Genomic DNA, 14,687 nt, shown 5'->3' with positions numbered 1-14,687 from the left:
TATTTGTTAGGCATGGAAGTCCACATTTGTTTACCTTCTTGTGGTGTTTTAAGTTAGCCAGCATGTACCCACTATGGAGTGCCTGTGTTACTGCCTTGAGCAGGATAGAGGTAGAAAGGAAGAGAAAATCGGTATGATTCACCCATCCAAAAATTTGCAATGAGGCTTCTTACTATCAGAATCCTGAAATGGTAAAACAGTACCTTGATAACCAGACAAAAAGGTGAACTAGTATTAAATATGAACATTGTGTGTTTTAATGGTCTTCAGTAATGGAAGACTAGCTAACCTAGTGTAGGGGGTGTATGGATCTGAGAGTTTGGCTCTTTCCTTGCCGTTTGGGTATTATTCTTTCTCTAGTTAAGTATTTGAGTAAAATGAAAGTGCTAGTAAGTATTATGGGAGTCCCAGCTGTTTGCCTTCCTCATTTTTTATGCTCTTTGAATTACTAGAACTAGCAGCAGTAGCCAAAATTAATTCAGCAATTCGAATGGGTGATGCTGAGAAGACTGTGGCAGAAATGATGAATCCAGAGGCCCAGTTACCAGAGGTTTATACATTTGCTGCAGATCTTTACCAAAGGGAGCTGGCCACCTTACAGCAACAGAGCCCTGAAGTAAGTATCACCTTCTCTGTTATTTCTGAAAGTTGGCATGGGTCACTGGGTCTACCTTGTCTGTTTTCCTAAATGCGTTCTCTGGAACAAACCTGTCCTGAGTCTTCCCAGAACTGCTTTGGTGTTCAGTCTGTTCTGATGTGGTTTAATCCTTTGATCTTGATCTGATCGGCCTTGTAAGACTTTACCTCAGTCTCTTACTTAGTGATCTAGCTTTGTTTATGATACTCACCTTTCTACTTTGTCTTAGAGGATGTCAATTTGCCTTGTTACATGTCTGTTCTGACAACTACTCCATTGTTCTCTGTGTGCAGCAATAGTTTGTATAGAGTGAATAGAATTAATTTATTGTCCTCTTTGTATGCAGGGTCACCTCACCCATCCAGAACTGTCTGTTGCTGTAGAGATGCTGTCTTCTGTGGCCCTGATTAACAGGGCTTTGGATTCAGGGGATATGAACACAGTGTGGAAACAACTGAGCAGTCCTGTCACAGGCCTTACAAACATTGAGGATGAGAACTCGCAGAGGTGAGTAATTCAAGGAATTGTAGCTGTCCTTGATGGTGCATCTGCTCTGTGGCTTCATGAATTTTCTGTTCCTTCTCTTAAATTTTACATGATTTCTACATCATTTGTTACAGTATGGATTTAATCTCTGCTATCTCTTGCATCTTGTTCTTGCGATTACTGTTTCTTATTGGTCTGATTCCTGTGCGGTCTTTCAGTGCTTTCTCGTGGATTTCACATTAAAATCATGCTGTAATACCATTAGGTTGTCAGTAGTACTTACGCCAGCTCACCCATTTTCTTTGCCCTGGACTCTTACTCAGCGTTTCAGTGCTTTTTTCTGTTTGGCAATTTTGTCTGTTTGAACCTACTTCACATTTGTGCTGATATCCTTCACACACACAAGCATTTCTCTTTCTCCCCATTTTCAATTTCAACTCTCATGTTACCTCTCCCACTTAGTGTGCAGTTCTCAGTGCTGGGTTGTGTGCTCCCTGAGCAGCTTGTTGCAATGTCATGTTTACTGGATTTGGGTTTTGTTTTCTGACAGATACATTGATGATTTGGTGAAGCTGAAAGCTGAAAGAAGTGCAGAAGGAAATGAATTTATCACATGGAATGATATCCAATCATGTGTTGATCATGTGAATCAAGTTGTGCATGAAGAACATGAAAGTAGGTTTTTCTGTTTAATTCATGGTAGACTGATTGTAGCTTATAAGGAGTGCTAAAATTAGATGTCAATCCAAAAATTATTGATTGACTTGTAGTTGTGTTATGCATTAGATATCTAGGAAGATCTTAGTTGTGAAGAAGACTTGGTGTTCTGTTATACGAAAGTCTTAATTGCAGGACTTTTTGTTGATGGAGAGATCAGGCAGTCTGTTGTGTTTGTGGTATTGATGTCAGTATTTCAAAGCTGTTTATTAATACTTCCAGTGTAAATTTCTACCCTTTTTGGATTGGAAATGCATTGTCTGGTTTTATTAAATATTAAGCCCCGAATGTTTCGGGATGTGTCCTGCCTGGCTTCATCTGGCCCTGCTGCTGGACCAAAGGTGGCAGCTGTGGCGTTTTTCACCCCAGAGATGCCTTTGGCTGGCTGGGTGCTGCAGCTGGGCGCTCAGAACAAGTCCAGGCAAAATAGGAACTCAGTTTACCTTTGGTGGAAAAGGTTCAGACGACGGTGAAGAGAAAAGAAGCGGGTTCTGCTGTGGAGCTTAGATCCAGAGTTTTATTGCAGCATGGTAGACCTCTGAATGTGGTAACAGCCCTCAGACAGACAGACGACCCGGTCACATGGTCTCGTGTTCTTTTTAAGCCCCGGGGACAGGGGGAGGGGACGGACAGGTGAGGGCCAACCAGGTGTGAGCAGGGGAAGGCTCAGGGGATGTGGACGCCAGGACAAACCAATGAGCCCAGGCCTGGGGGGCATCTGCCAATCACACGACGCCTTGCTGGAAGGTGAAAATTAATGGACAGCTGCCAGGCAAGAGGGCACAGGGGGAGGGGGAAAGGTTGGCATACCTGAGGGGGATGGGATAGGTGAGACAGGAAATGACAACACACTGCAACATGGTGTCAGTGTCTAGGATTAGTCTAGAATCTTCTCATTTTGCTTCAATCCCCCAATTTTAAGCTAGTATTACCAAAATCTCTCAATTAGTTGTCGCCTTGTCTTGGTGTGCTCCATCCTTCTTCCTAATTTGCTGCATTCAGTAGAAGAGATTTTTCTTGAAGTCTTATCCTTTTATTTGATGGCTACTTTTTCCCTGTTCAGGTTTTCCTCTTCTTCCTTTTATTCTTTTTTTTTTTTTTTTTTAATCTGCATTGGTCTTTTTACCTTCCCAGTATTTCATTCCCTGGTTTAGTTGCCAGTAATTTAGCTCTGTAATCAGAAGATGTGCAAAAACTCTCTGAAGTTGCAGGTGTCTAACACAGATCACTGGTGATACTCCTGCTCCCTGGGTGCAGGGACACTGATATTTGAGCTCTCACAGTGACCGTGCTTCTGAATTTAATCCTTCAACTGTACTATGTGTCTTACACCCTGCAATCGCACTGCTCAGTGTTTCCCTAGACAGCTTATTGACCTGGAGCATGGAAGCCAGTTTCTTTGCATTCATATAAAAGGTGTGCTCGAGGAATCACCACTAATGCATTACACTCACTTACAGGCATTTGGTCAGTAGTCCTGTATTGAAGGGAAAGGAAGAGGTGTGGTATATACACACATATACAGTGCGAGGTTCAACAGGACTTGGAGCAGCCTTGGTCTATAGTCTTCTTGGCCTAGTGGAAGGTGTGCCTTGCCCATGACAAGGGGCCTTGGAGCTAGGTGATCTTTAATGTCCCTTCCAACCCAAACCACTCTATGCTCAAGTGTGAGTACTGAAAATTATATACTCATGAAGGAAAAAATTACTGTTGAAAGCTGAAAATGGTGAATGAGTGTTAATATAATTTCTATGCTTCTAGTCCTGCAAGTTTTTTACTTTCTATTTCTCAGTATTATTTCTGTTAATAATGGTCTTTTAGCAGTGATCAAAGACTGGGTCTGAGTGTAATTATGAAAACTTCATCAGAAAAGAAAACTGGAGTAATTCTTCTTGCGCTAAGACAGTATTAGTTGATGTAAAATCCAGAGTGGAGATAGAGGAGTCTTTGAAAATACTACAGTTAAACAAACTTATTCTTCAGTAGACCCTTGTGATGTTCTGTTTCGTATGGTTTAATTTTGGGGTTTTTTTTTTTCTTGTTTTCATTAAGGGTTCTTAATTTTTGTTTATTACCAATACTGAAAACCTCCTGGGTTTGACACTAACTTTGAAACTATATTTGTAATTTATAATTTTATAATATTTAGTATCTCAGCAAGGCTTGGAGCTTTGCATCATAAAGTGGGAGAGATTTGTCACAAGTGTGGAGGTGATGATAAAGTTTATGTTGTACACAGAGACAAGCTGGTGTCTTCTGCCGCTACTTGTTCTGTACTTGGTGTGTTGTGTTTTGCCTTGCAAAGCTTATACTCTAGAGAGGGTTAACTTTTAAATTAAAAGCTTGCTATCTTGGTTAACTTGTTTTCTGCATCTCCAAATAGACACTATGTTTCCTATTTGGGTCCTACATAAGTAGATTTGTTACAACCACACAAACGGGGCACCTGCACTGGGGGTGCACACACCGGTGCTAGTTTTATAGTATCTTTTCTGTGTAAGAGGTTACAGTGGAATTCTAAAAGTCTGTGTAGTCCCAACATCCTGTTTCTTTTAACACTCCTTGTCCTGTAAGAAAAGCTGCAGAAAGTCCTATAATGAAGTAAATTGTTCTCCTGGGGAATTTCCTAATTCTTTGGTCTGCTTTGTATATGCCCTTATAGAAAGATGCATTTATCTTCTCTCTATGAATAACTTAAATTAGTCTGAGAAGGTCCTCAAGCTTTGTGGTTGTATATAAATATGTGTGTGTGTATGTGTGTATTTTTTTTTCTGTGTTCTTTCTTAAGTTATCGTATCTGTTTTTTGATAGAAACCATGCCATTGTTTTAGTGATGCAGTTCTTGCAATGTCCTCAGCATATATTTTTCCCTGATCTCTACTCTATCCAAATGTAATCTCTTCCCCAAGATGTTCTACTTTTTTAATGAACTTCTGTTTTGTGAGTCTTGTGCTGAAGAGTCACAATCTTTGAATACAACCAAAGTTGGAGATTCCCTCACTGATCTCCTTTCTTTTATCTAAAAGAGTTCTTTGTTCTGCACTGAACCAAACCATGGCTGGATCCCTCTTTAAGTAGAGAATTGAATCGGATGAACTCTGGGATTCATCTCAACCTGAGTTATTTCATGATTTTCAGGATCAGTTGCTATAGATGTAGATTCTGTTTGCATTTAGCTAACTGTAAGGTCTTTATTTTGCTGAACAGTAAATTTTACTGTACTTGAATAGCATGCACTTCTCTGATAATACAGCTGATACTACATATGTCCTTAATAAAAGAGTTTTCTAAAATACAAGGTTACTGTATTTTTAAATGGTATTCCATGCAGGGCCTTAGTTTCATGTGAAGACTTTTTTCTAGAGAAGCCATAACCTTGGAATATTGTGAACTCTGGCCATTTGGGCTTTCTAGAAGCTCTGAGCTGGGTGTCTGAGGATTCAGTTTTGTCCCTGCATGTGGTCTCCCTGAGGTGCTTTTTTTTTCTTTTGAAACTTTTTTTTTTTGATTGCAGCGCTCAAGAATTATGCCTACTTTTGAGGGGAGAAATAGCTTTGGTTTCTTTGCTAGTAAATAATGTTTTCTGTTGAAAAAATACTGCTGTTCTGAGCTGTTACTTGATTTAGGAAGGACTAACTGCACTTTTCTTCTGAAGCAATGCTTGTGATTATTGTTAATCAAGAATGGAACTTTGTCTTTCTCCTCCCCCTTTGCATTCCTCCCTAGGGATTTTGGCAATTGGTCTTATTAATGAAGCTCTGGATGAAGGGGACACCAAGAAGACTCTTCAAGCCTTACAGACGCCTGCAGCAAAATTGGAGGGTGTAGCCCCAAAGGTAGCACAGCATTACCAAGATACACTACTTCGAGCCAAGAGAGAGAAAGCGCAGGTGAGTGCAGTTAAATGCACCTCTTGAAAGACCTTTGCATTAGTGTTACTGTAATGTTACTGGTCTTGAAAGTCCAGAATCAAAATTGGCAATGGAGAGGTGGGCATTCTGCATGCCTTCAACCGATCTTAACCAATCAGAAAGAGATTTCAGCTAGCAGTGTGAATCTGTGAACTGTGGAGATGGGTATAAGGATATTAAGTGCACATGGTGGCTTGCTGTAGCTAAACTTGGGTCCCAAGTGAGGTATGTATCTTTTTTGTGAAAAAATAATATTCATTATCTGTTTTTGTGAGGAGACCATGTTCATTCCAGGAGTACTGAACTTCTGCTTGCAAGTTTTCTGCAAGCTTAAGTACTTTATTCTAATGTTCTGTGTTAAATGTACTCTTAGCTATAGTTATATATATATGGCAAAAAAGAAAGTTTCTGGAAGTGGAAAAATCTGTAAAGTGATAAATTAGAAAAAAGGTGTGAAACAACATACATGCTACCAGCAAAATATATATGCTGTTGGTCACCTGATGACACTTCCATAGCTTATGACTTTTTTGAGCTGAAGTTGTCATTAGCCAAGGACTTCTACCTACTTGTACTTAGTTGCAGTTTTCACTAATTGAAAGGTGAAGATGAAGAGAGGAAGAGCAAGTTTCATCTTACACCTTTCATCAAGGTATAAGAAAGGATGACGAGTGCACGTGTGTGTATGCAAGTGATTTTTGGGTAGTAGGGAGGGGACACTGATTTTTTTTCCCATATCTATGTACGGAGAAGTAGCAGATGTCTGCTTTCAGTGACTTGAGAGTGTTTTGTTTTCTTTTTTCTGCTGTGGAGCTCATTGCTCAAGTAGCAATGCACAATTTTGTACAGAGGCTAAGGTCTAGATTGTGTTTAACATTTTGTTTTTGACTAAAGGTAAACCAGTGTGATGACAATAGAAAACTATATGCAATTCTGATGAAAATCATTAAGCACCTTTCCCAAGGGTCTTGACAGGGTTAATGTTCCTCAGGATCCATTTTGTACTGAAGCATTTCCTCTCGCTGAGTCAGAATGAAACAATGAAATCTTTTTATCCTGTACTTAAAACTTGTGCCAGACTGTGCTGGTAGCTTCTGGGTTGGTATGAAATTACCTTATTTAGACATAAGATAAATTAAGGGCTTCTCCCAGCAGCATGGGAATAATTCCAGAAATAGAAAGATCATATTATACAGTAACAATGTGGGGAAAATAAGCACAATCTGAAATCAACTGTTATGAACTAGTGATTTCTGTACCTTGGGGCTGAGAAGGATTAATGTTCACCTGAAGATGTTGTTCAGTTCTCACTTGATTGGGGAGTGCTGTATCATGCATGTTTCTGATGTGATGAGGTGAGAAAGAAAAAAGCAGTAGACTCCATAGTATGTTACAATGTGTGTATCTTGCAGAAAGCCTTGCAGCAGTAAAACTGTAGAGAAGCACAACGTGGTTTTGACTTCTGTGGATAGATAGTACAGTGGAGTTACAGTGGAGTGATGATTCTCCCCCACATCCTGGACAGGAATTTTGCTGTTGCTGGTACTCTTGTGGGACTGTCTGGCTTTCAGATGAAATCTGCCTGTGAAGGTCATGTTAAGCTCTTGAATAAAGTATCATTTAGCCAGTTAGTTTCAGATCTGCCAAAACAGTGGTTAAAATGTGGAAAGCACATAAGGAAATGTTCATTTTAAGTCTGGCCTTAAAGCCCTTGAATGTTGTAAATAGAGGTTCTTTTGTGCACTGTGATTATTATTCCCTTCCAGAACTAAAGGTTTCCTGAGTTCTGTTTGTATGAGAAAAGTTGTCAGAGGGATGGTAGTTGCATCTTAGCATTTCTTTTGGTAGTTACCTACAGGAAGGACCAGTGGGTGGAGAGAAGCTTATGCTTGGCAACTGCTGGGTCATTGTTCTCTATGTATATTTTGGGACTTGCAAAACACTTGTCCCTTTCCTCCTCTCAAATTTCTGCATGTAACATTAGCTCATTTGGCTAGATTTCCCAGCCAAAATGCAGGATACTGTGTGATCACTGCTCCTTGACAGGCCATCTGTTAAAATAAAGATTTAAAACATGGCTTTGACTGCTGTGTGTGTACACCCATCCACAACACATACGATGCTTTTTGCTTTGTTCGTTTGTACAGGTTTGTGAAGTTTTGTGGGCAGGGAAATGAACAGCCTGATGTGACATTAGTTGCCCAAAGGTTTATTAGTTTCTGCACACATATGTGCATCAGCAGCTCTCTGTAGTCCTTCTGTTGAAGGACTAACTTCCTGGAAAGTCATGTATCTTAGCTAGTATGGCTTTAGGACTAGCTGGTACTAAGTCCCTGGCCTTGTGTTTGCTCATCTTATTAGAGTGATTCTTACTGATAGAATTTCTTGTTTGTTCTGTTTCCTGAGAATTTCTTTTGTCCGGGGAAAGTGTTGAGTTTGGTAATGCCATAGTAGTCTCTGCCAGTCACAAATCCACATGATGTCCTTGTGCTGGAGTTAGTTAGGAAGACTGAAATACTTCTTTTTCCCTCTGTTATGGAAAACTACTCTATTGGCTGTTTCTGAATATAGGTTATCTTACTTGGCAAAAATAGTGATACTTTTCTCCTGATATTGTATGTTTGTCTCGTTGTATTCTCTTCAGGATACACAGGATGAAACAGCTGTACTTTGGCTAGATGAAATTCAGGATGGGATTCATAAGGCTAACAAGGACACCGAGGAGTCCCAGAGATGTACGTATTATCGCACAGTATTGCAATTAATCCCCACTACCAGCCAAATACCAGTTATTTAAGGAAAAGGTGGGGACTAGAAATGTCATATACATGTGGCAAAGGAAACCAGAAGAGCCTACAGGCTTCTGGTACAGGTGTGGTTTTTTGAGGAGTGAATGTCAGATTCTTCAAATACTAAATTTCTTCTGTTGTGGGGGGATATGCATTTTTTTCCAGTTTTGCGTGTGACCATTAGACTACATTACCTTGTTGGACCAATCTTTTTCAATTTGTTTATCATTTGCGACTAATTGTGTGTGTCTGTGGGTGATTGGTTAGAAGTGAGAGTGTTCACATGCACTATTGAAATGATGTTTTCTGGTGAGCATTACCTTTTATTTGTGTGAGGTACTGTTGTCTTGTCTTGGTTCTCTTAGGTATTACCAGACAAACACTCACATGTTTTTCGAATACAAAGAGTACTACACGTCAGTGATACTCACCTTTGCTCCTTAACGCAGTTGGCAGGTGGACTGGTCCACCCATTGTTGCATCCCAGTCTTTATAACAATGTTGTTTCTGTCTGCAGAAACAATTAAGTAATTACTGCTCTGGTTGTTGAAAAGGCCTCTTTTGAGTTGTGACTGGCTCTGCCAGAAGAAACTGTGTTAACTGAAACAGACATCAGAGGGGAGCTGTAACTGTGTGTGTTGAAAAGTTCTGGCGGTAAATCAGCACCATACTGGGACTTTGGGCGCACCATTACGTGCTGTCAGGTGCAGTTCCACACATGGTTGGATACTCTGTACTGAAGCGACCTCTATACTGCAAGTTGTCTAGTTCGTTTTTTATTTATGTTTCATGTTTATGTACACTTAAAATTTGCGTATCTTACATACAACCCATCTATGAGGGTGTGTTCATGTTGCCTTGCTCTGTTCTTCCATTCTGTGCTTGCTGTGAGCTACTGAGCCCCTGCGCTAACTTGCTTTCTGGTTTTATCCAAGTCTCCTTAGGAATTCTAGCCATTAATGAAGCAGTAGATCGTGGTGACGTTAGCCAGACCCTGAGTGCCTTGCGTTCACCTGATGTTGGGCTGTACGGAGTCACTCCAGAATGTGCTGAGACGTACCAGCAAGAATTGTCCGAAGTTAAGAAAAGGGCAGCAGGTACACCTTAAGTAGCTAACTATTAGTGAAATAGACACAAGATTATTGTACATGGAATTGGAACTAGAGGTAAAAAAGCCCCTGGAAAAAAATCCTGTGTTGTAGATAGCAGCTGTGGATGCTTTGTGAAATAAGGGGTTTTTTTTTAAAAAAAGAATATGAGTAGTATAATGTTCTCCACTTATACAATGTGTTGTGTTTAGGTAGCTCTCATATGAGTTCATTAGGGACTCAGAAACATTCCTTTCCTTGTTTGGAGAAAGAATAATCTGTAAAGGAAATTTCCTGGTTGTAAAATTCGTATGTGTGAAAGGTAAGACACTTGTCAGTGTTTCAGACTTCTAATTGCAGTTTCTGCTCTTAGGGGGCAATGGCAGTGAGTGGGTGAAACACTGGGTGAGAGGAGGCTATCATTATTATCATAACCTGCGGACCAAAGAGGGAGGATGGGATGAACCAGCAGAATTTGTGCAAAATGACACTCAGCTGTCACGGGAAGAGATACAGGTAGAGTAATAGATTAACACATGCTCCTTCTCTCAAAAGTTGACGTTCTCACCATTCCCACCCTTAATGCAGCTCTAAGATAGAATGCTTCAATGCCATAGTCATGTTAACACGCTTAGTAACTCATTTGATTTGCTAGGCATCATCAGATTGTGTGTGTCACTACTCCTTGTCCTATTTCATGAAAATTTATCCTGTCACTAAGAGAGTACGGGACTGTGATGTCACTGTTTTTTGAGACAACTTTGGAGTTTCTTGTAAGCACAGTGTGGAAAGCTGATGTAACATCCTTTTTCTTGTATTTCCATTTCCTTTTTCTGGCTTCTCTTCCTATCATAACATTAAATCAGAGCACCATATCTGGAGTCACTGCAGCATACAACCGAGAACAGTTGTGGCTTGCAAATGAGAACCTGATTATGAAACTTCAGGCTTGCTGTCGAGGGTATCTTGTTCGCCAGGAATTCAACTCAAGAATGAATTTTTTGAAGAAGCAAGTCCCAGCAATCACTTGCATTCAGGTAGTGATACCCTTTAATTCTATTTGGAACTTGTACTCTGCAGTTGTTTTCTGTACACAAGCTTATTAACAGTTTTTGTTCAATTCAAGTAGTTACAGCACACAATTGTCTTTGCCTCATATTGTAACTTATCTAAAAACATTTCCTTCTCCAGTGAGTTTTGGTATATTATTTGCTTTTAGGTGTCATATATAATCAATCCAGTAATCATATAGAATTGGAAAGAGAAAAAGTTACTTGAGGAAGCTTTAACAGTTATTTTTTTACATGTTTCAATGTTTCGGGAGTAAGGAAATATGAAGTGTGTTCTATGTGTTGATGGTGACACTACCATGAGATGCATTGCTGCTGTGATTCATCATGAATTAAAGAGAAACAACACGGTCTTCAGTATTCTTGCTTCTCTTCAAATTTGTCCAGGGATTTGGAGGATAGTTGGATAATTCAGCATGAAATCAGGTGCATTTACAGGACAGCCACAAAAAAATTCTTCTGTGATGTTGTAACTGAATTATGTGCAAATGCAACAGTTGCTTTGCACCCTATTACCATTTTATTATTTCAGCAGTATATATCCAATTGTTTCTGCCTAAGTAGCAGATACTCTGCCTGTATATTTAACAAAACCTCCACACCCACTCCCAGCTCATTAAAATAACACAATCTCCCTTTAAGTGTAGTACAACCCCTTGCCTGACTTCTCTTCCCAAGTGTGAATGGCAGTGGATCTGCTGGGAAAGCTTAAACTGTTACACCATTGTTCTCAGCAGCAGCAGCTAACACATGATCCTCATGTAGAACAGTTTCTGTCAATTTGACTGTTTCACTGTATCCTTGACCCCTAATTGTGCTTCAGAAGGCCCAGGCTCTTCATGGTGTAATTTCAAGTCTCTCATGATGACATTTGGAAAATAGTTAATGCTTCAAACAGTATCTCTTGATAAGACAAGCGTGTCTCCTTCATGTTTCATTTAGCCAAAAGAGCAGTTGGAAGCTGAGGAACCCAAAGAAGCTCAGATTTGTAATGACTTCTGTTCAATTAGAAAAGTAAAGTGAATGTGCCTGTTTTGTTTTCAGTCTCAATGGCGTGGCTACAAGCAAAGGAAGGCATATCAAACCCGTTTGGATTACCTACGTGCACAAAAGGACCAAGTAGTAAAGGTAGTGCAGGTTCTCTGCTTACTGTTTTGGTAAGCCTTTGGGGTAGTGAACTTCATAGATAAGTTTTCGATCTGAGTGTTTTGATTACCCTTCAATAGATTCAGTCAATGACCAGGATGTATCAAGCCAGAAGACGTTACAGAGATCGTCTGCAGTATTTCAGAAACCACGTAAGAGGCTATCTTGTTAAATAAATATATTGTGTACCTGACATTGGTACTCTTTCCAGAATGATGTCAAGTGCTTTTTTGTTTCTTAAATCCTAGATAAATGATGTCGTAAAAATTCAAGCCTTTATTCGAGCAAACAAAGCCCGAGAAGACTACAAAACCCTCAGTAAGTATTGCCAAGAGGATAAAACTGCTGTGGCTCAAATCTCTGTTTGTGAGTGATCATAGATTCATAGAAGAGATTCCCCAACTTTCTCTGCCTGTCTCCATAGGAGAGATGCTTTAGCCCATGATCATCTTTGTAGCCCTCCTCTGGGCTCGGTCCTGCAGCTCCACATCCTTCTTACTATATTGGAGGCCCCAGAGCTGAACACAGTACTTCAGATGGGGTTTCATTAGAGTAGAGTAGAGGAGGAGAATCACCTGCCTTGACCTCCTGACCACACTGCTTTTGAGGCAGCCCAGGATGCAGTTGGCTTTCTGTGCTGCAAGTGCACATTGCTGGGTCATGTCAAGCTCCTTGTCAACCAATATGATATTGGCTGTGTGATCTATAACATCAAGACAGTTTTGAGGAGCAGTCAGGATGAAGTTGATAGGGAAGTGCAGGGTGTAGGTAGTTCTTGAGGCTGAAGGAAAAGATGATTCTAGCTGCCTTTTTTTTTTTCCCTGCTGAAAAATAGAACTGTAGCTTTGCAGTTAGCTCTGACAGTGTGTACTACCCTATGCTAATACTGACTTTGTTCTTGATTTAGTTCTCTTACAATTTTCTCAAAACAGGAGAATCGAAATGTCTGAAGCTGGTTAGACAAGATGGTACTAATTTGACTCTGGGTACTCCTTGATGTGCTGTTTAAACATAGATAAGGCATATATTTACTTCTGTTTGCCATCCCCTAGTGTTGTCTATTTTCTTTCCTGTTTTTAGTTAATGCTGAAAATCCACCTATGGCTGTGGTCCGGAAATTTGTCCACTTGCTTGATCAGAGTGACCAGGATTTTCAGGAGGAGCTTGAGCTAATGAAACTCCGTGAAGAAGTTGTAACCTTGATCCGATCCAATCAGCAACTGGAAAATGACCTCAATCTCATGGACATCAAAATTGGTTTGCTAGTGAAAAACAAAATTACATTGCAGGTAAGAAATGTGTTGTTGGGAGACTAGCTACACATAGAATTGAGCCCAGTGGTAGTTGGCATGGAGAGCTCCTGGCCTCAGATGTTGGTTGCTCAGACCCAGTGGAAAACATTTCCCCTGACTTAGTTTTTACTTCCAGTATGTTCTTAGTTAATTCCACTGATTTAGTATGTATCCCTAGAAAGAAAACTGTAGGAGGAGAAGAAACAAGTCCTGAAGGTAAAAAAGGCAACAAGACTATCTTGAGCTAGCAAATGCAACAGGTTTTGTATTGAAAGGCTTTGAGACTCTTTTTTTGTTGCTCCTTTGGGGTTAAACAAGTCACATTGTTTACAAGCTACAAGCTTTCAGCCAAGGGGGTGATTCTGTAATTTTGGAGGCAGGAGACACGCTTGTGTGGCTTGGTTGTTGGTTAAAGGAAGTGCCCTCTATCTAAGCTTGGCTGGTGTGATTCATTTCCAAAAAAGAAAAAAAAAAAGGGCTCTTGCTGATACAGCATTGTCTTTTCTTCAAGCTGAAGTACTGGTCAACTTTTCATGTGGTCCTGAATTCATTACACTAGGCTTCTCTGAGTGCAAAATCTCAATTGGTGTAGTGAAATTTATCTTAGAAGGAAGCTGCAGTGGTTGGGCTGATGATTGCAGTGAAAAGTGCCATTGCTGTCAGAGTATGTGGAGGTAGTGAGCTAGGTGAATATGGAACAATATTTGTAAACTGTAAGCCCAGTTTAAAAAAGGAAAACATTTCCAAATGTCTTCAGAATGCTACCAGATCTGATGGTAATTGCTGCCAAGAGTGACTAACCCTTCTAGGGTTTCAGACAAATTCACAAAGTCAGGGACAAAGCAGAACATATACTTCCAGTTGGAGAAACTGCTGCCATAGCAAACAATGCTTCACTTTTATAGCCCCAGGCATTCCTTGACCCTGCATTTCCACATCCAAGAGAACTAGCTCTCAGATGCAACTGTTTTCCAGCATTTCTTGTTTGAAATCTGTACCTTTTCTTTCTTTCCAGGATGTTGTTTCTCATAGCAAAAAACTTACCAAGAAGAACAAGGAACAGCTCTCTGACATGATGATGCTGAACAAACAAAGGGGAGGTTTGAAAGCATTGAGCAAAGAAAAGAGAGAAAAGTTGGAAGCCTATCAGCATTTGTTCTACCTACTTCAGGTAAGCAACTTCTTACACTGCTCGGTAACCTTTCGTCATAGAAGGTGATATGTCTTATCCCAGTCTTTGCTTGTGCACTGTAGTTGTCATAGAAGCAGTAAGGTTGGAAAAGACCTTTAAAATCAAGTCCAGCTAGCAACTGTTTTGAGCCACCTTAGTTTTTTAGCAGCACCAGCGGGGACATGTACACTAAGTAATTTTTCTTGTTGTTGTAGACTAACCCAACCTACTTGGCCAAGCTGATTTTTCAGATGCCTCAAAACAAATCCACAAAATTCATGGATTCTGTCATCTTCACGCTGTATAACTATGCATCCAATCAAAGAGAGGAATACCTGTTGTTGCGACTTTTCCAAACAGCACTGCAGGAAGAGATCAAG

The 14,687-nt window shown here is 40.1% G+C and overlaps 1 protein-coding gene across 2 annotated transcripts in view; it reads left to right on the top strand.

The window, feature by feature from the left end:
- The window catches only part of IQGAP1 (IQ motif containing GTPase activating protein 1), a 54,253-nt gene that overhangs the window by 22,827 nt on the left and 16,739 nt on the right, over window positions 1-14,687 (top strand). For both annotated transcript variants that reach the window (XR_013184095.1, XM_054642082.2), the window contains exons 12-25: window positions 453-616; window positions 984-1,144; window positions 1,674-1,798; window positions 5,567-5,730; window positions 8,396-8,486; window positions 9,476-9,637; window positions 10,002-10,144; window positions 10,495-10,665; window positions 11,743-11,826; window positions 11,925-11,996; window positions 12,093-12,162; window positions 12,925-13,133; window positions 14,152-14,307; window positions 14,523-14,686. Coding sequence is in view for 1 of the 2 variants with exons in the window: in XM_054642082.2 (XP_054498057.1) it covers window positions 453-616; window positions 984-1,144; window positions 1,674-1,798; window positions 5,567-5,730; window positions 8,396-8,486; window positions 9,476-9,637; window positions 10,002-10,144; window positions 10,495-10,665; window positions 11,743-11,826; window positions 11,925-11,996; window positions 12,093-12,162; window positions 12,925-13,133; window positions 14,152-14,307; window positions 14,523-14,686 (1,936 nt within the window). In the remaining variant the exon portion in view is untranslated. The remainder of the gene's footprint in view (window positions 1-452; window positions 617-983; window positions 1,145-1,673; window positions 1,799-5,566; window positions 5,731-8,395; window positions 8,487-9,475; window positions 9,638-10,001; window positions 10,145-10,494; window positions 10,666-11,742; window positions 11,827-11,924; window positions 11,997-12,092; window positions 12,163-12,924; window positions 13,134-14,151; window positions 14,308-14,522; window position 14,687) is intronic.

Source organism: Agelaius phoeniceus, chromosome 13 (assembly GCF_051311805.1).
Source record: "Agelaius phoeniceus isolate bAgePho1 chromosome 13, bAgePho1.hap1, whole genome shotgun sequence".
In the NCBI taxonomy this organism is placed as follows: Eukaryota; Metazoa; Chordata; class Aves; order Passeriformes; family Icteridae; genus Agelaius; species Agelaius phoeniceus.
The sequence above is the reverse complement of the archived record's forward strand: the minus strand, read 5'-3'. Positions and strand labels throughout refer to the sequence as shown.